Below are 27341 nucleotides of genomic sequence, written 5' to 3'. Positions count from 1 at the left end.
TTTATATTTAGGCATCCGCACATCTAAGAGTCATTATCTATTAAAAATATAAAGGTTGTTTTTTTTATTAATATATTTTATTTATTTATTAATAATATTCTTATTTTGTTAAAATGAGAATGCCTCCCCCTTATCAGAATTATTCAATATACTTTATTATACAAACAAGATGGATTATATTTCATTTCATAGTTATTTATTTTTAAAAGTGATATCTAAATAGGTATTACTGCAAATGATATCAATTTAAAAATAAAATGAAAAAGAAATATAATTAAATATATGATCAACAAATTAAATTAAACCAATGTAAAGCAAATATAAGTAATCTTTTAACAAAAAAATAATAGCCATCCCTAACTAAAACCTAAACCGTAGGTAGGCGCCTTGTGGCAGGCCTAGCCGGCGGCGAGCGACGTGTGGAGTGAAACTTAAGACTAACTAAGATTGATAGTGAAACGCTGTGTCAGAGGGTATCCATGCCACTGTATGATGTAACCTGCATCTGTACATTGGCGTTGGTGCATTATTACATGATGACCAAATCCGCTTCACGTGTCTTTCTTGAACCTGTCTATGGTGCAGCTTCTGTAACTAACCTCTCCCACCATCCCACCATCCAATTTTTTATTGTTTAATTTCTCACTCCGCATCCAACGGCTGATGGTGCAGTCTGTAACTTACAGATTCTGTAAGCTAGCAAAGTCCGTCTTGCTTTCATCTTTGTTGGTTTCTATAATGATTTAAGCCTTTAAGGCTTCTCCTCGCCCTCTCTTCACGTTACACTGCCCAGTTCACTTGCTCATCTGCACACTAACCCCTTTTGCTTTTTCGCGTGACAAAAGAAGGGAAGACCGGAGGAGTGAGACGCGGACTCAGATACCCTTCACGCCATATTCTAATCTTGCAAAAATTAGACAGCCAGGTGTTACATCTTTCATTGTTTTTCGTATTTATTATTGTGGGCCAATCGGACGTGCGCCACCTCCCCAGTGTGGCCTCTTCCTTTCGCTACTTAGCTCACTTTCACAGCATTATTATTATTATTATTCATCTATTATTTGAAATATCGCTCTAATTATAAAGGATAAAGAAATATCCGTCCCATCTACAATAATCGTGCATTTACTAAATGAAAATAAAAATGAGCTGCAATTGAAATAGATTCAATTTGGAATGAGTAAGAATTGAAATAAATAATTACAATCAGAATAAGTTATTTACTAGAGCTGTAAGAATCAAAATATGTATTAACATTAATGTGTTTACTTTATCTTGAAATTAAAATGGACTGTTTTAAATTATTAAAATATCATTTGTTAATTATTTTCCCTAATACAATATGTATATATTATAATAATAACAATAATAAGAATAGAAACGATAATAAAACTGAAAATAATAATAACGACAGTAAAATTAATTAAAACAATAAAATTAATAAATTTTAATAGTAATAATAATAATGAAATTAATGACAATAACAATAATAAATTTAAATAATAGTATTAATATTAAAAATAACGACATTAATAATAACAATTAAAATAATAAAATTATATTTATTAATAATGATGACATTAATGATGCTGATAATAATAATAATAATACTAAAAAATAAATTTAATGATAAGGAAATTAGTGACAATAGATAATAATAATAATAATAATAATAATAATAATAATAATAATAATAATAATGAAAATAAATAAAAAAAATTAATAACAATAATATTAATATAATAATAATAATAATGAAAATAAATTAAAAAATTAATAACAATAATATTAATATAATAATAATAACATTAATAAATAATAATGATGGCGATGATGATTATAATAATAATAATCATAATCATAATAATAATAATCATCATCATCATCATCATTATTGCTATTATTATTAGTAGTACTAGTATAGGACCTATTTGTAAGTAATACAAAACTTCTAGATATTTCATAAACTCTGTAAAAAATGTTAAAAATAATGAAACTTAATTGACGATAATATGGGGATTATAAGAATTTAACGGAGGTATAATGAGTCGTTTTAGAAATTATATTTTGATTCCCAACCCTTCCTTGGAAGTTGTTGGAAAGGTTGGGAATCAAATCAATGGAAATGATTTTTAAATTTGTGGGTTTTCTACGATTTTGATTTCAATTTCAACCTCAATTTTGTAAGTAAATACTATTAATGATTCTGATTTCAAATTCAAAAAGTGAATGTACCATGAATGTGTCATCGTTTTGAATATAAATAAAAAAAGGAGTGTGTCTTTTACTTCAATTTATACACACTTATGCTGCGTTTACTTTTTGGATTGGAGTGAGAATCATGAGGAGTGGGAATCCTTGGATTAGGAGTGTGGAATGGGAGTGAGAGTATGTTGTTTACTTACACTAAAATGGAAGCATGGAATAGAGATCAGAATCCAATTTATGTGTTTACTTTGTCTTGGATTGGGAGTAAATAGTTTCAAATTACAATTTTATCCTTATTTAAAGAATTATAGTTTTTAATTACAAAACTAATAAAAAATATATTTAATGAATAATATTTATTTTATTATATTTATAAATTTATTATAATTATTAATATTCTTAATTATGAACAATAAATTATTAATTTTAATATAAAATGAAACCTTATTTTATTTTATTTAATATAATTATATTAAATTTATTATTATATAAAATAATAATAAAATATTATTTAGTACAAAATTAATATTTTCTTAGAATAAACTATTTATTATTATTAATATTAAATAAATATAGTACTATTATTTTTAAAATAAATATAATAATATTATATTTATTAATTCTCTATTAATGTAATAGTATTATTTTAAAATAATTTTAACTTAGAATCAATGTAAATTATTATTTAGTTAAATATAATATTATTATTCAAATAAATATTATTTATTTTATTTTATTAATTATAAAATATTAAATTAAATTAAATTAAATTAAATAGTAAAAAGGGGAGAGGTGGGAGTGGATTCCCACTCCCACCTCCCCCAATGGGAGTCCCACTCCCACTCCCCACTCAAAAAATGAGTGGGGCCCACGGAGTAGGATTCCCAATCCGTGGCCATTTTAAGCAAGTAAACGCTGGAGTTGGAGGAATCCACACTCCTCACTCCCACTCCAGCAAGTAAACACAACCTTAATTCAAATTCATAGACCACCCATTGCATTTTGCTCTTTTTTTTTATAGAAATTTGGCTGCTAATTAATTAATTGAGCATGTCTAGGGAACCTTAAATTTGTTATCGGGGCGCGAAAATGAAAAGTCTAATAAAAAAAGGGTTGGGTAAATGGTATTTGTGTTAGAACAGAAGCCTAAGAAGTCAGGTTCTTAGCTAGCAAACTATGTACATTTAGATAAGTAAGAGTAATTTTACAATAAGAGAATTCTCTTGTTTTATTAAAATAATATATAAATTAAGAGAGAAAATATATATATTTTATCTTGCAATATTAAAAATTATAATTTTTTTTTTATTTTTCAATTTGTTCCTTAAGGATGTGTTTTTTTTTTCCCACGAAATTTGAATAGTAATGAATATAGCTAAAATTTGAATAGGTACAGATGTAAATATTTAAACGACATATTTATTTTATATTTCAATTTCTGAATAGAAAAATGTAAAGTATAATATTTTGACATAAACATCATTTTAATTTGTGGATATATTTTTCTTCATATTTAGAAATTTAACAAGTTAATTAGTTTGATAGGATTTTAAAAAAATACTACTATCATGATTTCTTAATTTAGTTTTATAATAAAAGATATTACTATTACGTCAATTGTGGTTATAAAATTAACACTATGGAAGCCATTATAGTACAACATTAAGTTGTTCAATATTTTGGTTAGTTAATGTTACCATACGAATGAAAATTATAAAAAAATAAAAATAAAAATATCTTTAATAATAATGCAAAATGTTATGGGGTATTTTTGAGTTTCAAAATTAAAATTTGCTATTTACATTTTAGATAAAAATGAATTTTTTACCTTTCTGTTCACATAAAATTAACGTATAATAAATGATAAGTTAGGAAAACAAATAATAAGTAAATATATATAAAAAAAAATACAAACAAACAAGCATCAACTTACTTATCGTAAAAAGACAAACAGCAACTTACCTAGTAACTTATCGTAAAATTATATAATATTTCTTCTCAAAAGAAAAAGAAGGATAATAAAATACTTGGCCCCTACGCCGGTAGTCCATCCAAATAATCCAAAGTTCAACGTCGTGCCCGCACGCAGCGGACTCCTACTGGTCATTCAGTTAATTAATTGGATTGGAAAATTCTACTCAGGTCCGCCGCTTCTGCGAGACTAGAGCTGATAAAATTTGACACGATCCGATTATCCGACACGAACACAACACCAATAAATAGATATGAGTTATCTAATTTAACACAATTATTAAATGGATCGGGTCCGAGTCAACACGATTTTTTTCCGTGTCAGATTAGAATTAAAATTTTTGATCCATTTATCCGATCAATGACCCGATTATATTTTCTATTTTAAAATAATTTACAGATTCTTGTTATCAAAACTTAAATATTAGAGATGATTTTCTTTATTATTTTTATTCTTTAAAAGGATGAATATAGACATAATATTTTATTTATAAAATTTTAAATACATTTAAAGCTTTAATAGTGTAAATGTATAAAATATTGGTAGGCATGTATATTTTATAATATTGATATATAATCTTATTTACATATATATAATTAAAACATCAATAGTGTGTGTAATATTTTAGTAGATATGTATATTTTATAATATCGATAAATTATGTATGTATGTACGGATGTATGTGCATACGTATGTATGACAATGTGTAAATATTTGATGTAACTTTTATTTAATATATAAATATTAAGTGGGTTATTGGGTAATCTAATTATTTTTTCGTATCAAGTTTAGATCTTAATATTTTAACACAATTATTAAATAGATTAGATTTAAATAGATTTAAATTTGACACGATACGAACTTGAGCTGATGACCCATTTTGCCAGCTCTACTATTGGCCATTGAATTGTAATTTTGAGGCTATTTAGCGTGGCACCGATGGCGGGAGTATAAAAGGTATTCTACGTGGTGGGCCCCACTGGCTGGAGAGTAATGAGATAAAGTAATCATGTCCTGAGAAGAGCTGGTGGGGTCGCCGATTTGTCCGCCACCCACGGGGTACCCGCACCCCCATCTCCCTCAAACCGTTTTGTGTCAAACCGAGATGATAATATCTTAGCTTTACAGTGCGTTCGGCTAGCTGCGCTGTGGGCTTAAGCTTTTTAATGGTATCTTGTCTCGTCGTGTTTTTGTTTTTTTGTTACATCAAAGAAAAAGAAGTCCAAAAAATAAACATTATTAAAAAAAAAAAGAAAACTAAAAAGGAAAAAGAAAATTCAAAGGGGGGGTGGAAATTGTTATTATTGTTTTATTAGGCAGCTGTTGGTTCAAAATTAATTTTTTTATAACACGTCAGTTATTTAACAATTATTAATTGAGTTATTTAAAAAAAAATTGATTTAACGTTTGTAAAAGTTGAAAATGACGTAATTTAATAAAAACATTTTTATTAACATGTTGACCAAAGATTATTATGAATATTACATTTTGTTTTATTTATCAATTCATATTGTGAAGAAATAGGTGGCTTTTTTTATTTGAAATTTAAATAGACCTAAATGTCTGAATATGAATTAACACTCACACACATAAAAAAAAATATAAGTATTAAGTTGTTTCTTTTGACAATTTAGAAAATAAAAATATGTATTTTTATATTTGTACCCTTATTAAATTTGAATGTCAAATAAATAATATATATCTCAAAAAATATAAGTGCCATAATATTTTATTATATATAAGAATTCAAGTAAATACATAACGATTTTGTAGTTATAATATACAAATTCTTTTTTAGTAAACACATATTATAGAATTGCATATAAAAGCTTAAGAATAATAACTTTGATTAATAGGAGATTGAAAAACTTGATGAGAAAGGCAAAAGTTAGAAGAGATTCCATGACTGTATAAAAAAACATAAAGATGGGATTATTAGTGGGAAAACGTGTATGGGTGGGCTTTGGAGAGAGATTTTTTTAAACATTAAAAATTAATTGTGTGATTAAGATTAAAATTTTTTTAAAAAAATTGGTTTAAGTCAAAGTTATCTAAAAACTCCCATTAAGCTATAAAAACAAACATCTTTAATTAACTTAATCAATTAAGTTAAGCCATTTGAAGTCATTTAAGTTAACAAACAAACACCCTCTTGATGTTCAACAATCTTTTGATTCGTAATTAGAAAATTATTTAAAAAAGAGCCATTTTAGCTAACAAAGATTGGATACCATTCAGAATTTTGAATTATATTTCCAGTAATTCTAATAATTAAAAATATGATGGATAAATATTAAGGAACTATTATTGAAGTTCAGGGTTTTGATGTAATTTCTAAGAATACTAAAAGTATCTATAAGTGCTCAATTGTTTTCAATAACAATTTTCTTACAATACAGGATATAAATAGATATCATAACAAAATAATTTTATCTTTTGAAAAATAAGATTAGATGACCGTTACAAGGCTTTTTAAATGTGTTTTAGATAAAGGAAAAATAAAAATCGTTGAGTTTGATTTGGAAAAATAAAACAAGGAAAACAACATTTTAGGATTCAAACCCAAAGCACTTTCTAGAAAAATTGTACTGGCCCACGTTTTATTATAATTTCATGTATTTTTATTTAAAATAAAAAAAACACATAAAATCACATCCATCCTCGATCATGACGTAAGTGAGATTTAAAATGTAAAATCTCCCGTAGCACATATATATGTATAATTTATATAAAATTAAGGCACATTTTATTATTTTAATCAATGAAAATTAACTTGAGCTATAAATTTTGTGTAATAACCTCATGAACATAACATTATTATTATTATTATTATTATTATTATTTTGAATCAGTGTTTGTTAGTTTGTGGTTAAATAGAAAGTGCTGCACAAATTCCAACTTACACATAATTCACATTTGGACTATGTTTTCGCATGACAGTATGACTTACCAAGTTGAAGCAACTAGTATCCCCTAAGATGCATCTTGAAATGACATTTACAGAATATGAAAAAAAGAAAATGTGAAATTTGTTTTCCACTTTTGTTCCCTGATTGGAAAGTAAAGATTCCAATTTCCACGAAGTCCACACTTGGGCTTTATTTTTCCACACCGCGACAATCGATGACCGGTCAGCCCAAGCTCGAATATCATCAGAGGATTAGTCCTCGTTGGAGTATAAACAGGGGATCCGACTTGGTCCAATTCCTTGTCTCAAAGTCAAGTTCAGAATTTTGTGGTCAACTCAAACTCGATTGCTGAAAGACAACAAACATTATCATTGCAAGTTGCAACTATTCTGGTCTTCAATTCAACGAGACGAGACATTACAAATTAATAAAGTATCCAATGAATTGAACAATCTCGTATGTTTATCTGCGATCTTTTATTTCGACTTAAAATGATTTATTCATTGAATGAAATGAACGACGAGACTCAATTATCCAGTCAAAACCCATACACGTGTTGCACCATGCACTTCAAAGGCAAGAAATTTCCATGGCTGAACCGAGACCAAAGCAATCTCGTGCTGTGTCTCAATCTCAATTAGAAGAAAATTTTTAATTAACTAGCTAAACTTTTAGAAGGCCAACATTGGACCACGTGTACGGCTACTGTTCGCCGAGCCGAGCCCCTTGGACGAGCGTATTCTCGAGAAAAAAAAAAAAAAAAAAACCCTGGAACGTAGGGATTTGCCAACAAAGTAAACATATCATATTTTACCAAAACTAGCGTGGTCTGGTCTCGTCTTGTCTGGACTCCAAAGAAACTGTTACGGCGCAAATTACAACAAAATAAAAAAATAAATAAAATAAAAGAGGGAAGTAACCAATTATATGGAGCCAGCTATGCATATTATGACTGTTCGTAGTGTAGTAAGTTATTATATATTTTGCAATTTAGTAAAAATGCAAGTAATATGTAAAATTATTTGCAAATATTAAATTGTGATGCAGTTAAAAAGGTGTATAAATAAAACCCCCCCCTAAATTTCTGAAAAAAAATCAATCTACGCGGTTCTAGAAAGTAGAAACTAGAGAAAGAGAGAGCGAATCCCAAAAATTCTGATAAAAGGAAAGGACCAAACGAACCGTTTAGGGAAACGGGAACCAGCCAACTTTCTGGCGCAATATCCCTTTCAGGTGAAAAGCTCAAAACACTTGAAGATTCTTGCTTTTAGTTCCTCGTTCTTTTTTTGGGGTTTCTTTGTTATTTTGGGAATTCGTCAATTGTTATTGTTTTTTAAATATTGCGGTATGCGGATTGCCAAATAGGCTGGTGGGTTCAAACAAATAATGACAAAATTTTTATTACTATTTTTCTAAAATTTTAATTTTAATTAATTTGTTTGGCGCGGCATCAGTGCAGTGATTAGGAGTGTTGACTGCTGCTATGCTTATAGAGACTTGTGATTGATTTTTGTGAGATTTATGATCTGGGTTCCCAATTGCTTTTGAATTTGAGGTAAAAAAGGATTGGTGCTTGACTAAAAATTGTTGCTGCTAAGAATTTTGGATTTTATTTTTATTTTTATTTTTATTTTTATTTTTTGCTTTTATTGCTGGAATAGGCTCCAGAATGCTTATGCTATCTGATTTGTGTTGATTGAGGATACGGAGCTTTTCGTTTGGAAATTTGTGATTTGGGTTGATGGGAATTTAAGGTTTTGGTTTCTTTCTGAGGTCAATGAACACGATAGAAGGGTTTGTTCTTGATTGAGCTTACTAATAATCAGAAGTTTGAGCTTTCCAGCTTAGATTCTGTTGCTGTATTGAAGAAAATTAAGTGTTTGACTTTCCCTGGAAATAGGATTTTGCACTGGTTTATGGTTTAGTTTTGGGTATTGAGTTTGGGGACTGCGTGATTGGATCCTTTAGTTTGTGATGGATGACGGCCAAGGTAGTTCAAATTCACTTCCTCCCTTTCTTGCAAAAACATATGAGATGGTAGATGATCCTTCGACAAATTCGACTGTGTCCTGGAGTTCAAGTAATAAGAGCTTTATTGTGTGGAATCCACCAGATTTTGCTAGGGATTTGTTACCAAAATACTTTAAGCACAATAACTTCTCAAGCTTCATCAGACAGCTCAACACATATGTAAGCCTTTGTATTATTTAGCTCGGTCAACATTATTTCATTTTTACTTTATTGTGTATACATATAATGAACTAATTTTACATTTGAACAGGGTTTTAGAAAAGTTGATCCTGAACAATGGGAATTTGCAAATGAAGATTTTGTGAGAGGTCAGCCTGAACGTTTGAAGAACATCCATAGACGAAAGCCAGTTCATAGCCATTCTAATCAGAATCTACATGGACAAGGAACTCCATTAACTGAATCAGAAAGACAAGGTCTCAAGGATGATATTGAGAGGTTAAAAAAAGAAAAAGAAATACTTCTTTTGGAGTTACAACGACATGAGCAGGAGCGGCAAGGATTTGAGTCGCAAATGCAGCTTTTGAGGGAGCGTTTTCAACTGATGGAACAGAGGCAGCAGAAGATGGTGTCTTTTGTAGGTCGAGCCTTGCAAAAACCTGGACTTGAGTCAAATTTCGGGGTGCACTTGGAGAATCATGATAGGAAGAGAAGGCTGCCAAGAATTGATTACTTCTATGATGAAGCCAACATCGAAGACAATCCGATGGGGACTTCCCAAATTGTAGGAGGTGCTGATAGTGCTGATATTTCTTCTTCGAACATGGAGAAGTTTGAGCAGTTGGAGTCCTCCATGACATTTTGGGAGAATATTGTTCAAGACGTTGGTCAAAGTTGCTTCCAACCTAATTCAAGCTTGGAGTTGGATGAATCTACAAGTTGTGCAGATAGTCCAGCTATATCTTGCATACAACTTAATGTTGATGCTCGCCCTAAATCTCCTGGAATTGACATGAACTCAGAGCCTGCTGTGACTGCTGCTACAGAGCCTGTTCCTTCAAAGGAGCCAGAGACTGCAACCACCATTCCTGTGCAAGCTGGGGTCAATGATGTGTTTTGGGAACAATTTTTGACTGAGAATCCTGGTTCTTCTGACGCCCAGGAAGTTCAGTCAGAAAGAAAGGAATGTGATGGCAAAAAGAATGAAAACAAACCTGCCGATCATGGCAAGTTTTGGTGGAATATGAGGAATGTAAATAGTCTTGCAGAACAGATGGGCCATCTTACCCCTGCAGAGAGGACTTGATATTGTTTGGTTGTTTTCCTAGCTTTTAATGCCTTAGTATCTTACGTTACTTTTTTTTGGGTATTATTGGTTGGATTTGACAATAAATAGAGATTCCCTCTTTAAGTTATTTATTTTTTTTTTTTTTGGCGTGTGCATGCGCGGGGGCACATCATTCATTTATTTCTGCTTCATCAGTTATCAAAGAGTAGCATTCACTATAGGCAAGCACAGTTGCACATACATTGGTTTTGTGGTTACACCAGTATCTAAGTGATGCTTAGTATGTCCTCCTGATAACAGTAGCTCTTACCCATTGCCATGTTATGCGGGAAACACTGCATTGTCAATTTTCTTTCTCAGTTGATGATTTGTCATTTATGGCTATTTTCTATTCCTAATATAATACGATATGTAAACTAAAGAAACTCTCATCTTATTCTTGTCTCGATTTTAACCCATTAAATTTTTTTCCTGTGTCACATTACCAAATTTTTTACTTAATGGCTTATGCTTTTCTATTTAGCAATCGTCATGGTCCAGAATCATTTTGAAATTCCATTGCCAGTGATGCAGTGAGGTTTGGAGTTTGACCGACCATGTTTTACATTGAATAGATTGATAATCACCAAAGATAAGTGGCCTGGCAAATGTTTCTTCTTAAATGTTTTTAAATTTGAATGCCTTAGATTTTCTTTGATGGTCTGCTCTTGCTTTCCACCTTAATTGGAGATGCATCATAGGGGTTCCTTCAGATGTTCTAAGCTTCCTTCTCAGGGCTCCAATGGTGTATCAATGCAGCTGTAAAGCATAAGTTGTGTTGGGAACTGCAACCAAAGCAGGTTCACTCCTTTTCTTATCTTCTGGAAGTGCGTAGATTAGTATGTGCTTATTGAAAGAACCAGTTGGGCTTTTGAAACTTGCTGTTGCTTGCATTTCTTTCTTTTTTATTTTTAGTGGAATATTTTATGCTTGTAGCTACAGGCTCTCTCTGATCATCTAGAAGAGTACTGTTTAACTTCCAAATTTTATTGAACTTCTGTTCTGTGTGAATAATGCTTTTAGCAAGTGGTGGACTCCACTGAGACTTGGTGGTTATCATGCCACCTGTGATTGGATTAAGTTATATGGCTTTAAAAGTCAATGCAAAAATGTGTAAGGTTATGTATGTCCAAGTGCTGCTTTTTTCATCACACAATTGTCATACATTTTGGATTAAAGATTAATTACTGGAACAATATTCATGTTCGGGGGTTGGGGTGGGGGCGGGGAGAGGGGCAAAAAGTAAATCAGTCAAAAGTGTTTATGGTGAATGAGCCAGCTTGGCATGAGCGAGCGGCTTTGTCTTTCTCCACGGCTTTATCCATAATCATGCTCTTCTTATTTCAGCAAGGAACAAACTCACTTATCTAAAACGTAAAGAATAAAGATAATTGTAGTGTTGTTTGTTAATGTTTTTATTGGATGAACTGAGAGGGTACCGACAGTTTTTGCCCATTTGGTATGTAGCTAGTTCTAGTTTTATTAGTTTAATCACTACCTTCTCGCTACCAGTTGCAACCTTCATCCTACCTCATTCATGAAGATTTCAGTTACAACTGCAGCCCAGAACCCAGATGTGCTGGCAATGGCAATGGCATAATGAACGCAGAAGGCAGGTTTCAAAAAGTTACCTTGATGTTGATACGGATGTATGTATAAACATTTTTAACATGTTTTCCTTAAAACACTGATTGCTATTGGTTTCGGACCGGACTTGTTGAATAAATGTGGTTCAGTTATAAGCCCCGGTCACGGGACGCCTCGTTGTTCGCACTTTACAGCCTTCAAGGCTTACAATCGTTGGAGCATTTTCAGGCCCGTCTTGTCTCATGCTCATGAAGTAAAGCTAATCTACCAAATTAGTGCAGTCTTATCTGAGGCAGTCAGGCTCATGCTCATCTGCCAAATTAGTCCAATTGTCTCACGGAAAGAAATGTTTCCCGACTGAAATCCAACAATCTCACGCCCATACGCTCAAAACTGGCAAGTTTAACAGCACATTCGCTGCGAGCAAGCTCATTACTTTTGCCACCACCAACCTTGATCCTCATACTCTCTTAAACTCACTCCATTTTCACTTGCATTCACAACCCAGGTTCGTTCACTTTTATTGCCATCGTTAGAGCTTATGCAACAGCCTCAGCCCTCAAGATGCTTTTCCTGATCTTTCTCCAAATGTTAAAGTTATATGGCCGTGTTTTCCCTGACAAGTATATTTTCACTTTTGCAGAAAAAGCATGTTCTAATTTTGTTGGATTTAAAGAGGGGATGCAAATTCATGGCCACTTGTTAAAAAATTGGATCTGGTTATGATTTTATGTATTCAAAGTTCATTTTAATCAATTTGTATGCAGAACCGGATATACCGAAACTGCACGTAAAAGTGTTTGTTGAGATGCCGAAAAGAGGTGGCTTTGCTAAGTGCTTATGTGGAAAAGGGTATGACTGAAATAGCACGAGATTTATTTGATGAAATGGAGGCTAAGAATGTGGATTCTTGGAATTTTATGATGTCAGGGTACGCAAATGCCGGATTAGTCTAAGAGGCAAGACGAGTTTTTGATATCACGTCCTCGAAGAATGGAGCTTAATGGAATGCTGTGATCTCTGCTTACACGAGGGCCATTCCTTTTAAGGAAGTTTTAGAGCTGTTTGAGAATCTGCAGAGTGATGCCTGATAATTGCACAGTTGCGAATTTTTTATCTGCTTCTGCTTGTATTGGAGCTTCAAGCCAGGGTGAATGGGTTCCCGATTATATAGATTAGAAGGGGCTGGAATAGATGGTTTTACAGCTTTGCTCTTGTTGCCATCTATTCTAAATGTGGGGACATTGAGAAGGCTAAGAGAGTGTTCAGAAGTGCTAAGAACAAGGGTATTACCACATGGAATTCTACAGTTTCAGGGGGTTTAAGTACGCATGGATTTGGAAAACATTCATTGACATATAATCGGAGATGTTGGCATAGGATTTTAAGCCCAATGTACTGACCTCTATCAGTGCTCTGTCTCTGCATATCGTCAGGGGCATTAAATGTTTGACCCCATGGTGTATGTGGGATTCAACCAACGGTTGAGCATTATGGCTGTACGGTGGATTTAGTTGGTCAATCGGGATTACTACTGGAGGCTGAGGAATTTGTGAGAGCGATGCCACAGAGAAACTCTGCTGGGAGTCAATTTTGGGTGCTTGCAAAAACCATGCAATTTGGAGATGGCAGAACATGCAGCTAGGAAGGTCCAGCAGTTACCCCAAGATAGCGCTGGTTATTTTAATTTTCAAATATGTTTGCATCTGTTGAAAGATGGAATGATGTTATGTGAAGTGGAGAGAAAGACGAGGGTACAAAGAGTAAATAACGAGCTTGGCTGTAGCATGATAGAAATGAATGGTATAATTCACGAGCTTTTGTTTGGTGAAGGAATCATTTTTTGTGCAAACGTTACACTTCGAGTTAGCAAGAGGATGATTTAGAATTCTGGCTCATCTTGATTAGTCGATAAGTACTGTAAATCCAGTATGAACACTAGTTTTGCTTTAAAGAAGTTCCAATTCTTCAGGTGCCTGGAGGCTGACACTAGATTTTGGTTTATCAATTGATGTAAGGCTTACTAAAACCAGGCGCAGTAGATTGTAGAATGTACAAAAGTCTATGCAATGGTTTTTCAGAGGAATGATCTTCGAGCCTTTGACAGTTGAGTGAAACAGAACAATAATATATCTTGATGGTGGATTGAACTTTTGGGGGAATGGGAAAAAAATCCTCTTTTGCGTATGTAACAAAGGAAAGGAGGATATATTGGGAAGCTCTCCAAGAACAATGTTCTTGGTTCTTTTTTAGGGTTGAGGTTGGAAAGATACAATATTAAAGTGTTTCGTAAATATTAGTAGGTATAACTTAAAATTTAAGCTGATTTGATTTTACACTTATATAATAAAAAAATTATTATATATTTATTAATTTTATTAAAATTATTATTTAAAAGTTATTCTTACTATATACTATTAAGTTTTATTTTATAATTATAATTTTTTTTAATTTTACAGTAACTTTAGTTTTTAAATTACAGCACTTCGATGCTGAACAAGGGCTTGGTCGCAATAAGAAATTAGCTTGGAAATGAAGCGACCTCATACCTTCTCTATTTCTTTTTGGTACATGCACTGCTATCGACAGTCAACGCTGACGATGATGGGACAACTGAATGGAGCTCATGAAGGTTGAGAGGCATCATGCATAATGTTGTTTTCGCTCATAGTAACTAAGTAGTTAGATAATAGATGGTACTGTTTACGACCTTAACGATTCTACTTACTATTTAGTACCTTCCATTCTACGATAGAGGGAAGATGATGGTACAATGCATAGCATGATCATGCACCCGCAGACAAATGATTTAAAACATGGACACAGGCATGATGCATCCACACAGATGTTGATTCTGAAGCAAAGATTGCGATGTGATGAAGTTAGAAGCCTAATATTGAAATACTAGTATCTATGAAAATATGATTACCATCATCTTGAAACACTAATTAATTATGGCAATAGTTTGCATTCTGTAATTCATCAAAGCAAGCCTGGTTCAAGTCAAACCATACCTGCCTGAATACCTTGATGATGAGGTCATGATATTCATCAGAATTCAATGTCAGATAGCAAGCCAAGAGCTCTTCGAGCTCCTGTGGCTGGCTGAACCTTTTCTCCAGGATCATCTCAATCATTGAGTCTCTGAAGTCCTTTTGGGGATCAAATGAACATTTGACAACAGCAAAGCTCTCTAGGTTTGCTCCCTCTGATGTTTTCTCCTTTCCCTTCTTCATCTTCATCAATTTAGCTTTCTTCATGTCTTCAAGAGCCTTTATTCTTGGAGAGCCAACCTTGACTTTGCCATTTATCTGCTTTGTCTTTCTAGTCTGTAATTCCCTGCTTATGTACAAAGATTTCCTCTGGTTCTCACTCTTTGACTTTACCTCTTTGAGCTTCATCTCTTTCAATGTTTCCCACTCGGAACTAACTTTTCCTGCTGAAATTTCGTTGTTTCCATTTAAATTCTGGAAGGTGAGTACATTATCCTCTTTAACTGTTGTCAAATTAGAATTTCTTGAATCTGTGGAAGAGACAAAGTGATGTTTCTTCAAGGCAGCTCTGATTAACTTGCAGTTCTCCCTCTTTATCATTGGAATTGTTTCAAATTCTGAATGGTCCTTTTCAAATGATTTTCTTGATTTTTCCTCTCTTCCCTCTCGAGATCTTTCTAGCTTGGACCACTTCTCTTTCGGTTTTGGAACTCTTTCGTTTATTTTTTTCAATTTCCGCTCCTCCTTAGTTGTCACTCTCAGTGTCTTGGTAACTGCTTCCCCTTGAGTATGAAATATCTCCACATTTTTCTGCAACTGTTTCATCTTCCTTGCATCCGAAACTAAGTTATTGAACTTATAAATCTCTTCATTTCCCGACAGCGTGGTAGCATTTGATCCACAGCTCCGGCAAACTGAAGGTGGAACGTCAAGCTTATCATCAGAATGATCATACCAAACTGAACTCAAATCACCCCTACTAGTCTTTCCTTGATCACCACCTTCCTCACCAAATGATAGCCTCCAGAAAGCATCACCTTCACCACCGTAGAATCTACCTCCTCTGCCACTGACACCGACACATTTTGCGGGTGAGTTTCGATTACCTTCCTGCTTCACTTTCGCTGGTTTTGCTTCCACATCCCTACTCTTCTGCTTGAACTTGGAAAGCCATGAGACAGGAAAGACATGAGCGATCAAAGAATTGCGAGAAGACTCAGAAGAAAGTTTCTTTCTTCCCCACTTCATCTTTTGCTGCTAGTGCTACCACGGCACTAACGAAAGTGTAAAACTTTCTTCTATATTGCTAATTGCCTGTATAAGAGTATTTTTCTGATTTGTTTCTCCTGGGTTGCACTTAACAAACTGAATTGAGTTGAATAGTATTATGATAATAATAATGGGTGATAGTGGAGGGTTCTAGCAGTTATGGGACAGTTAGGCTGTTAAATAGGGACGTGGGCTTCTTACTTGTTTTCCTGCTAGGTATGTGTTCAAAAGAAAACCCCGCCCTAAATCCTGTGACCACTTCGCAACTTTTTTCTACTTTTATGGTTTGTACTCGTAAAGAAATTTATGCTGAAGGGGGGGACCCTTGGTCTTTTGTTCTCTGTGTTAAGGAACATCTTAAGTGCATTTATGAGAAGAAACTTACTTTAAGCAAAGTGGGTCAGTCTCTTTAACATCAACAATGCCATTATTTTGTCTCTGTGTTGTAACAGCCACTTGGCTGTGAGATGTTGGCAGTTTTGGATGATTGGAACTGGCACTTCTTTTATCTGGGTTTTAGTGACGTCTGGCATTATCTCTTTTTCGGATTTTTTTTTCTTTTTTTTTTCTGTAATATCTCAGGGATTTTGCATTTTAGTGATTTGGGGATGGATGTTCTCTCTTTAATCATTTATTTCCCTTTTGTGCCAAATTGGTTTATTGTTTCCTCCTTTTGCTTTTTGGCTTTAGTTTAGGTTCTTTGATTTTTGTCTTTTTCCTTTAGTCAAAACTTTGATATAGACTCTTCGCAGTGGCCAATGAAATTTGATGGGGTCGGGCTCGGGCTGAATTGACGAAAGGATTTAAGAATGGCCCATTAGAAGTAGAACTTAGCTGGGTTTAGACATTAGATCAATAACCGCAGCCGAAACTGGAGTTGGGGAAAAAGATCTTCCCATTTTCGCTCGGGACTAGGCCTGAGCCCTGAGCCAAGCTATTTTCATGCCCAAAAAGGGCAAAAAAGGGGGGCCAAGCTTGTTTAATATTACATCTATTAGCAGTTTTAGCCCTTACAAACGTTCAACATTAGTTCGGTCATCGGTGCTTCAATTAGTATCTTTTTCTCCCTTGTGTGTGCAACCTCTAATGGTTATTGAATGTGCTTTTCAATGTTTATCATGTGCCATTCCAGCAACTTGCATTTTGAATTATTAATCATTGCCTATCAAGTTTCTTTAGACTGGAAGTTCAATAAATTGTAGAAATTGCCTAATTTCGCTTATCGACGACCACAAGAGCCAAGAAGATTGATTCTGAGTCTGACTAATCCTCAACTTGATTTTCCCTTCTCATGATGGATTGCGAGAAGAAAGCACTACATGGACTAAATGTGGTCGTAACACGATTTGGAAATAAAAGAGGAAAAGAAGAAAATAAATATAAGACAACGAGACAAAGGGCAAAGTCATCATAAGTTTACTTGCTTGAGCCAATAGAACAGTGCATGTCAAGCCTACCAGGATGGCAATTTTCGTACCAACCTCTGGAAAGAAGGATTGCACCTCAAGGACAGTATCAACTATCTTCATCCTTACTTCTGAAATGATGATTGATGAAGGCATCGCTTCGATTGTAAGTCCACCGCTTTATCCTAACTGTTATTGGAGATACCTAATAAAAGTGGTTGAGTGAGTAAAATTATGATTTGTAGGTGCATACCAATTAACTTCATTAGGTCTTGAGAGTCTCGGTCGTATATAAAAAATCAGCATGATCCCCACACAAGAAAAATACATGGAAATCAAGAAAGATGTTAGGTGTATGCTTTTATCAGGCTCGGAATTTATGTTACGATAGTCATAAATGAGAGGTTAAGTAATCATGTGATCATTGAAACTAAAGTGTAGTCTGCTGCCAGTGCTAGGTAAAGGTTAGGGTTACATTTCTTTTTCATTTTCTATTTAAAAATGATCATCATCTTCATGTCGTATCAATGTTACCATTATACAATTTGCACAGACTGGATAAACAGATGTGGTAAAAGTTCACAGCAGAAAATATGGACTTTTACGAACAAATGGGCTTGTCCTTTTCTTTTCTGGTAGGAAAGTCAAGATGCAACAAAAAACCACAAGCCACCATCTATGAAGTAGAATTTGCGCCGATAAGGGGATTAAAATTTATTGCTTTGATTTGACTGCATCAGACATCATCAGAAAGAAAGGCGGCACATGAGTGAGTTACTACTGTATGTTCGTGGAATGAACAGCAAGGATTAGGATCATGCGTAAGCTAATATTCAATTGCTGCATAAAACCAACAGTTTTCCGATTCAGTATTATTTTCGTAAATGTTTTGGCATATTCCAAGGTGTGAAAATGGGACTTCTGCAAGAATAATTAGATTTGTCCTTTTCTTTTCTGGTGGGAAAGTCAAGGTTTAACAAAAGCTTAAGCATCAAACTACCGTCAATGAAACAGAATTTGCACCCAACAAAGGGCAAGATTAAGTTAAAGTAACCTTAATTTAGTGTTGTACAGCTTACTTAGACATATTAATTAGCACCAGCAAGGCAAATAAGACAGAGAAAGTTGTAATACATTATGAAGTAAGAAAAAATGTTTCAAGCAATCTCTACTAAAGATATGGCAAATAAGTTCTTTTCCCACATTCATTCAAGCTATTGGATTATTTCCTACATATAAGGCAAAATCCTGGATATTATAGAATATGTACATCCTCTCAAGTTAGCTTACATTTTTCATCAATGGCTAATTTTAAACACAAGAAACAATGCAGTTTTTATGTTCTTATTATTCTGCATTTGGTGTTTCTTTGTAATGTGTGCTTGAGTGCAAGTTCTGTAACTGAATATGTATCAGCAGTTGGTGATCCTGGAATGAAAAGGGATAGCTTAAGGTTGGCCATTGAGTCATGGAATCAGTGCAACGAGGTAGGAGAGGAAGTTCCTCACATGGGCAGCCCAAGAGCCGCAGATTGCTTTGACATATACAAGGCGTCTCCACAATCATATAGTAACTTCTCTTTTTCCCTTTCCGCCTTCTTTTTTATCAAAGAAAATGTGTGTTCACCTTGGTTTTTTTTTTTCATCTACGTCGTAGTTCAATCACAACGCGGTTAAATATGTGATCAACTGGAATGGTCTAGGTCCTTTTTCTTGTTCATGGAGTTGATGTAAAAAAGCTGCATTTATTTGTCCATTTTTTTTCAATGATTAAACAAGTCTTAAATTCTGTGTTAGCATTAAAGGCATAAATAAAAAGCTTCAAGGCTTATTTTTGGCTACTATACATGCCGTATCCTGTACTAGTGGGACTTGGAATATGCTAATGCATGAGCGAAATTGGTTTCTACAAAAAAATGCATCAGTTTTCTTTGTGACAAATATTTGTTCTTTACAAAGTGTTCTTATTTTTTCCTATTAATTTATGTGCAGGAAAAAACTGCTCCCTTTGCAACAAGCTACCCTACACATTGGTTCATAGAGTCACAGAGGAAGACAACAAGCTAAGTGTAGGAGACCCTTTTCTTGGGGTGCCACAAAAGGCCCTTTTAGATGTAGACCTATATGCAGCAGAAAAGGAACGGTATTTGGGCTCAAAATGTGAAGTTGCAGACAACCCAAATCCTTGGCATTTTTGGATGTTCATGCTCAAGAGTGGCAACATGGACACACTAGCAGCCAAGTGCCCTAAAAATGGCCATAAAGTAGGGCCATTTGGCCCTGATAGTGGATTCCCTTGCTTTGGAATTGGGTGCATGAACCAACCCAAGATATTTCATGACTACACAACATTACAAGGAGCTAATAGGACTACTCTCAAGGGAAGATTTTATGGCTCGTGGGATTTGAATGCTGATTTAAGTAGAGGATTATTTGCGGGGGACTTTTCGTATCATTCTGTTTCTTGGGAGAAAGAAGTTGGTAAAGGAAGTTGGATGTTTCATCATGTATTGAAGACTTCAACAAAGTATCCTTGGCTGATGCTTTACTTGAGATCAGATGCGACCCATGGCCTGTCTGGTGGCTACCATTACCCAAGCAGGGGCATGTCCAAAATTGTAAGCAATTCTTTCTTATACACACTATGACTAAGTTACAAGCAACACGATTTGTTTGACATTGACTGAATTACTTAACACCACGCATTGTGAAGATACCAGAATCACCAAACTTTAAAGTAAGGTTCACTCTGAATGTGATCAAAGGTGGGGGTCCAAAAAGCCAATTCTACCTAATGGACATGGGCAGCTGCTGGAAGAACAATGGAGAACCTTGTGATGGGAATGTAACATCAGACGTTACACGTTACAGTGAAATGATCATAAATCCAAGCACAAGTGCATGGTGTCGTCCGGATCATCTAAGCATGTGCCCGCCCTATCACACGTTCCCCGATGGCACTCGCGTTCATCGCAATGACACTTCCAGATTCCCTTATTCAGCATATCACTTGCACTGTTCCCCTGGCAATGCAGAGTATCTAGAGATGCCTAGCACATTGTGCGATCCATATAGCAATCCTCAGCCTCAGGAAATACTGCAAATTTTGCCACATCCCGTATGGGGTGAATATGGATACCCCACTAAACAAGGAGAGGGATGGATTGGTGATCAGAGAACTTGGGAGCTCGACGTTGGAAGATTGTCACAATCACTTTATTTTTATCAGGTTTGATGTTGAAATTCTCAAAATTTAATCATATTGCACGGTTGCTGAATTTGGAATTAACATTGGCCTGTTGTTTGCTATTGTTGTAGGATCCTGGCACTAAACCGGCTAGAAGGCAGTGGACGTCTATTGATCTGGGGACTGAGATCTTTAAGGACCCTGATCAAGTCGCTAAGTGGACTGTCAGTGACTTTGACATTCTCGTGACAAAGAAATGAACAAAGATGGTACAAGAAACGAGAGTAGATGTTCTTTTTTTTTCCCCCCCGGCAAAGAATCACGAGGACCAATACCTTGCAGGTTTGTAATTTGTTTCAATTCGAAAAGATCTATTGGCTTGATTATGTTCTAAGAATCAACGGAGATATTTACACAAGGGGAAGTTCCTCAAAATGAGGAATGCACAAAAATTTCCGTTGCCGGGAATCGAACCCGGGTCTCCTGGGTGAAAGCCAGATATCCTAACCGCTGGACGACAACGGATCAATTGAGAAATGTGCCTAATGTATCTTAATCATATAAATATCGAATAAATTTACAAATTGCACCACTATTTTTTTCTTTTCTTTTGAAAGATGAATTGCATCAATCTAAAGTTGAGACGTTGTATGTAATAGCCATAATGGTGAGGGGTGACAACAAATTCAACAAAATAAGGGGAAAAAGTAAAGTGAAAGGTCAAAATTTCACGAGTGATCAAGGAGTAATAGTCACAAATATCAAGTATTTAGTCTATCATATGTCATATGTATTCTTTTCATTTTCATGAAAGTAACCGTCCACTACTTTGATGAAATTTTCGTATAGAAAATCCCAGAAGAATAACATGCATCAGACAAATGAAATGAAGCAAAGCAACAAAAGCATTTATGTGCAACTCCAACAACATACCAACTTGTGAACAAGGGGAATGACCTCAACTTCAGTAACTTGTGTAGGCACTAAGCAACTCGTTGTTGCTTGGCCTGGCGGCTACCTTTTCAAGTTAGAAAAAAGGAAAAAATAGCCCGCTTGCCATTTCATAGCAGACTTCAAGATTTATCAACAAATTTTAAGCTAAGTTATAAATCATACAATACCATTTATGTTCAAATCATAGTATAAAAAAGGGGAATGATTAGCAATAATGATAACTGTGTCTCATTCAGCTGTAATTCCACTAGAGATAAGATCAACTACTACAACATGTCCACGTTTGATAATTTGAAGTATCTTTCTGCAATCTCCAATTATTTCCCCAGTAAATGGCCTGCTTGTGCATCCACTTTTGGTGCCTGCCGTTTAATAATATAATCCGTCAAAGCACATGCATCATTGTGAAGCTCCTGACCCACCATATCATACCACTGCTAAAGCTCGCAATTACTAGGAAGATTCTGCTCATTGTTAAAATTTTCCCAGGGAGTTGACATCAAATGGGCATCCTAACACTGGCCAATTTATTTATATATTTATTTTTTTAATGAGAGTTTAACAGAGGTCATTAGGCCAGCAATTCAATATGCCTGGGCCATTGTAATGAAAGTCCTTTGTTGTCATGTTAGTACCACACTTTACTATCGAAAGTTCGGGTGGAAACTACGGTATTTGGATATAAACCTCTGAAACAGATATATTAGTAACAAACATTTTAAGAACTTGATTTGTAATGCAATGTAAATTTTTAGAATGAAATGCAAGAGTGATAATTGTTACAGACGACTCAAAAAAGGTTGTTGATGGAAACATCAGCAAGATGATGTCTTGATACGGGTGCTGGCGCGCACTAGTGCGAGGAATCAAATAGAGCAAAGTGATTGGCACCAACTTGATTCTGGGTAAAAGAAGCCATTATACAAGAGAAGAAACTTTGGTCCAATGCTGCATCATTGACAAGGACAGCCACTAGTTTGAGCTTAATCTCCAGGAAAATTCCTTTGTCAAAATTTAATCTTATCTTTTCCCAGCATCTTCATTAAGGAATGCTTCCGAATAGAAATATGCCTTAATTCTTCTGACTTTAGAGCAGCATACCATTGATCTAACTGTACTATTTTTTGACCTTAGATTTCTTGATGTTTCTTTCATCACATGTTAGTTCAAAAAATAATATCTGCCATTTTAAAATGCTACTTGAATTCATTTTTGGAATTGTGTCAAGATCAATCGGAGTCATTTATTTACTTGATGCAATCAGGGCTACTAATTCAACACATGATATGGTACAGTGTTTTCTATTTTATCTTTGCTGAATCACTGAATACGAGTGAAAAAAATTCAGATAACAAATCAAGAACAGAAACCACTCATTCAACACATGATATGGTATTCCTATAACTTTCCCTTTTTTTTCTTTTTAATGACCTGAAATTTATGAAAGAATGTGTAAACTATAACCACAAAAAATGGGAACGTATGTAAGAGGGAGGACAACACCACACGACTGGATGTTACCATTACAAAACAGGTACAGAGATGGACATTGGCACAGAGACGTCAGGTGTGAAACTTGAATCTCTATTTGCAGCTGAGTTTCCTGCGAATGCATATCCGACACCCAATCCACCAAAATGCAAGGCTGCATTCTCGCATCTCTGGAACACCCTAGCAAGTGATGCCGCCTTTCTTCTTGCCCGCTTCGTACCAGTAAACAACAAAGCCTGAAGCAAACCAACTAATGCTGGTGCTTTTAGCACTCTCTCAGTTGCAGATGCCCCACCACTCCGGCACAATTCAAGTAATGCTGCGACTGCATTCTCTTTTCCCCTTGGTGTCCCACACCTCATCATTCCTACCAACCCCGTAACTGCCATTTCCTCCTCCCCCACAGCTGCAGCCCCAATTGGCTGCCTAACAATCAAGGCCAATGCACCTGCTGCTTCCTCAGCAACCCCTTCATGTCCCAATGCTCCTACTAGAGCTGTAACAGCCCCAGCCTCTATCATTCTCACACAATTATCAGTATGCGTCGACAGATTGAATAAAGCTGTGACAGCATCCTTTTTCCCCCTTGGAGTTCCTGATCTCAACAATGTTGCTAAGGCTTCAACAGCCCCACTCTCATCTGCTATTTTCTTTTTATACTCATGAACTGCAGAGAGGCTAAACAATGTCGCTGCAGCATTTTCCCTTGCTTCTGTTGTCAGTCCAAACCTCAGGACTTTGACAATTGATCCTAGACACCCTTCCTCATCCATGATTCGACTTTTGTTCTTGTCGTAAATTGACAAATTAAGCATTGCAGTAACTGAATTCTCTTGCGCAACAGGGTTATGAGTTGAAAGTAAGTTGCGGAGATGAGGGATCGCACCAGCTTTTGCAATGAAAGCACGATTTTCTTTACCTGTTTTTGCTAACAAGCGTATCTCCCGAGCAGCCACAGTCTTTGCATGAGGAGACCCATTTGCCAGCTGTTGAATGAGAAGCTCCGCCGTAGCTCTATTGGCTTCAACTGCAGCTCTACTTGGCAAAGCTGAGGCAAAAGATTCTGCAGATACATCTGTAGTCTCTGGAGGATCATAAGGTATTCCATGAGCAGTACACCACTGCACAATCAAATTCCTCAATGCTCGATTGGGTACCAGCCGATCATGGACAAGCATTTGGCCTGTCTTAGGACAAGTACGATGCCCTTCCTCCATCCACCTAGCAATTGAACGCCTATCGTAAGTCTGTCCAGTGGAAATTATCACCGGATCACGCATCAAATCCAGCGTTATTGGACAACAAAAGTCCTTAGGAATCGATAGAAAGGTCTCAGCAATCTCTTGGGTAATCAACCCTTTTCTTCTCTTCTTATGACTGCCAATTCCCAACTCTGCCTCATCTTCCTCAAACCCAAAAAGCAAAAACCTGGAATACCTCATTATTGCAACAAACCCATTAAGCACAGAAGCTGCTGGCTCAGCATCCCCCTCATGATTAACAATTTGCTCCTCCAAAAACTCAATTTCAGCTCTGCAAGTTTTTGCATCCTTAATCCCCAAACCCTCCACAAAGAATGACCTCAAATCCACATGATTTGGCACCCTCCCATGTTCAAACTCATCAAGAAATGAAAACAACCGAAGCCTCAACAACTCATCGTTTTTATCTATATGCAATTTAGCATTCCTAGCCTGTCTCTGCATTAAGTCAATCTGCTCCCTAACATCCTCACTCAATTCAATATCATCAGCAGGAAAGACATCTAAAAGGGTGGATATTTCTTGATTCAAATCATGAAAATGCCCCGAAATCGAGTGATTTTGAAGCAAGAGCCACAACTTACTGGACTGCCCGCAATAATCAAGCAATATCTTGCACCTGTAAAGAAGCAAATATAGCTCCTTGAAACATAACACAGCAGTAGATTCAATACAAGTACCGGAATCCCTTAAATACTCCAACAACACAAGAAAGACCTCCATCTTTCTAATCAAAGACCGAGAATTCCTCCTCTGAAAGAAGAAACATCTATCGGAAAAGCATGAAACCAGCTCCGACGAAATTGACAGAAGGGTTTGTACGAGAGCCACATCCGTTAAGTCAACCGGAGCCAAAAACGCTTGCAAAGATGGTGACCTTCGCCTCCTTAGAGACGAAAATATGGCCGCTGCGGCCATATTAGCTTTTAAAGAAGAAAAAAAGAAAAAAAGAACAAGAACAAATCTTTCTGACAAATAGATCTACAGATAATGAAAAAGAATGATTTTTTCTTCAAGAAATCAGAAACAAATACAACCCAATAGGGCTATACATACAAAGAATGAATATCGAACACAGAAAGAAGACTTAGAAGTAGAAGAAAAACTCTTACTTTTCTTCTGGGTTTGTTTAGGTGGGTACTGATGAAACGTTGAATCTTCAAAGGTGGGGAAATAGATGGGCAAAGATTCGGTGAATGAAAAGGGGCTTTTCTCTTTTTCTTTTTTATTTAATTTCTTTTCAAGTGATGAGAAAATGAATTTTCCTTCCTCAGTGTGTTTGTGTGCCGTAACCGCGTTTGGAGAGAGAGAAAGAAAATAAGAAACTGAAATTTCTAAGAAATTGAATCAAGTTTTGGGGATAACGACTTGTTTGGTTTTGTTTTGACAGATAGTTTATTATTATTTATTCATTTATCCGGATTCTTGTCCATTCGTTTTTTTTTTTCTTCCTTCTTCTTCCTCCTACTCTTTAACTGTTGTATTTATTACTCTGGTGTTTTTTTTTTTTTGTTTAAAAAAAAAATTACTTAATTTAATTTGATTTTTTTAGATTTTGGTTTCTGTTTTTATTACACGTGTCAGATAAGGATCTTCTGAATGTTTTGTTTTACCTAATTGGACTTTTGAGTGAGGAACGGATGAGACGAGATCAAGTTGTCAAAGGGAGAAAATCGATATTTCCCGGTTTTGTACTGAACCGTAATCTGTAGAACCGTTGTGTAAACTGTGAAATTAGTGGAACGTAAAAACCTTTTTCAATTTATTAAAAAAAGAAAGAGAGAGAGAGAGAGGGGCTGCAGGTACAATTGCCACTGCATAGGAATTGGATCAATTGAGGGGTTGACCAAAATAAAGAGTCGGTGGGGCCCGCGTGACTTATTACAGGAGCGGTGGAATTTAGGGGGTGATTGCGATCGGTGGGGTATCTTTGCAGTTAATGTCCTATCTGGCAATTATCATGCTTCTTTGACTTCTACCATTTTTAAAAGCCTTTTGCCTAAAACGACAAGCTGAAAAGCCCCAAACGCAAGTTGACTAATTACAAACTCCAAGGACCCTGCTGTTAATTGTATTTCCCATTTCTTCTTTACCTTCTTCTATTTTCAACTTTTCAAATTTTAAATTTGTGCAGTGTCCTTTATAGCTCTTGAATCACATCTCACCAGCATCTGCCTTCATTTGAATCTCGTTCTCACCTATTAGCTTCATCGTAAATATAATTTATCCTCGGCTCTAAATTTAACTTCAAATTCTACTCTCACAACAAACGTGGGAAAAATTAAATTGCCAATCTAAAAGACTAGGCGATGAACATTATTAGATTAAATAGTTATCATAATCTTAAAAAAAAGTAGTAAAGGAAATTATTAAATGAACACCTAATTTATTTTAACATATTGTTTCGTCCATCATCACTAAAGAATTCTAACAATTTTTTTTTTCCATTTAACATATTATTTCTTGTTAATTTACCATTGTTGAGACTTTTATTAAAATACTGACGTTATAAGGATATTTTTAGTATTTCAATTTTTTAAATAAATTTAGTCAAAATGATACCACTTTACAATTTTAATTAGGCAAGTAGTAAATTGATAACTTTCTAATAAGAAATATAAAGTTTTACACTTATTAAATTTGATATTATAATTGGAATGAATTTATTAAAATAATATAAATATAAACACTAAAAAAAATTATTAAGATGACGTAAGTTTCTTAATGTAATTATTTATTCTTAAGAGATTTATCATTAAAAAAATATTTGATAGGGATAAAGACTGTCTTTTTACCCACTTTAAAT

General features: G+C 34.8%; 4 protein-coding genes and 1 non-coding gene across 8 annotated transcripts; 2 read left to right on the top strand and 3 right to left on the bottom strand.

Moving 5' to 3' along the window:
• Positions 1-7964: 7964 nt before the first annotated feature.
• Positions 7965-10475, top strand: LOC18053235 (heat stress transcription factor A-4a). Of its 4 annotated transcripts, none has more exons than XM_024191604.1 (3): positions 7965-8322; positions 8751-9279; positions 9371-10475. In XM_024191604.1, exons 2-3 carry the CDS (start codon positions 9064-9066, stop codon positions 10364-10366), a joined length of 1212 nt encoding a protein of 403 aa, XP_024047372.1. In that variant the 5' UTR covers positions 7965-8322; positions 8751-9063; the 3' UTR covers positions 10367-10475. The 4 variants fall into 4 exon arrangements, with proteins under 4 accessions (XP_024047372.1, XP_024047371.1, XP_024047370.1 ...); XM_024191603.1 differs by having other exon boundaries at positions 8544-9279; XM_024191602.1 differs by having other exon boundaries at positions 7965-8644.
• Positions 10476-14922: 4447 nt separating this feature from the next.
• Positions 14923-16260, bottom strand: LOC18053233 (transcription repressor OFP5). The gene has a single exon (XM_024191777.1). The coding sequence runs from the start codon at positions 16213-16215 to the stop codon at positions 14923-14925; it is 1293 nt and encodes a 430-aa protein (XP_024047545.1). The 5' UTR covers positions 16216-16260.
• A 2683-nt stretch (positions 16261-18943) lies between these two features.
• LOC18053232 lies at positions 18944-21286 on the top strand. The gene is made up of 4 exons (XM_024190991.1): positions 18944-19211; positions 19634-20259; positions 20355-20870; positions 20960-21286. Exons 1-4 carry the CDS (start codon positions 18944-18946, stop codon positions 21086-21088), a joined length of 1539 nt encoding a protein of 512 aa, XP_024046759.1. The 3' UTR covers positions 21089-21286.
• TRNAE-UUC lies at positions 21282-21353 on the bottom strand. The gene has a single exon. It is a non-coding gene; the product is annotated as a tRNA-Glu (tRNA).
• A 1696-nt stretch (positions 21354-23049) lies between these two features.
• Positions 23050-25910, bottom strand: LOC18053231 (U-box domain-containing protein 17). The gene has a single exon (XM_006449491.2). It carries the CDS (start codon positions 25451-25453, stop codon positions 23306-23308), a length of 2148 nt encoding a protein of 715 aa, XP_006449554.1. The 5' UTR covers positions 25454-25910; the 3' UTR covers positions 23050-23305.
• Between the last annotated feature and the right edge of the window lie 1431 nt (positions 25911-27341).

This window comes from Citrus clementina, unplaced genomic scaffold (assembly GCF_000493195.1).
Source record: "Citrus clementina cultivar Clemenules unplaced genomic scaffold, Citrus_clementina_v1.0 scaffold_2, whole genome shotgun sequence".
In the NCBI taxonomy this organism is placed as follows: Eukaryota; Viridiplantae; Streptophyta; class Magnoliopsida; order Sapindales; family Rutaceae; genus Citrus; species Citrus x clementina.
This window is presented reverse-complemented; position numbering and strand designations above follow the sequence as displayed.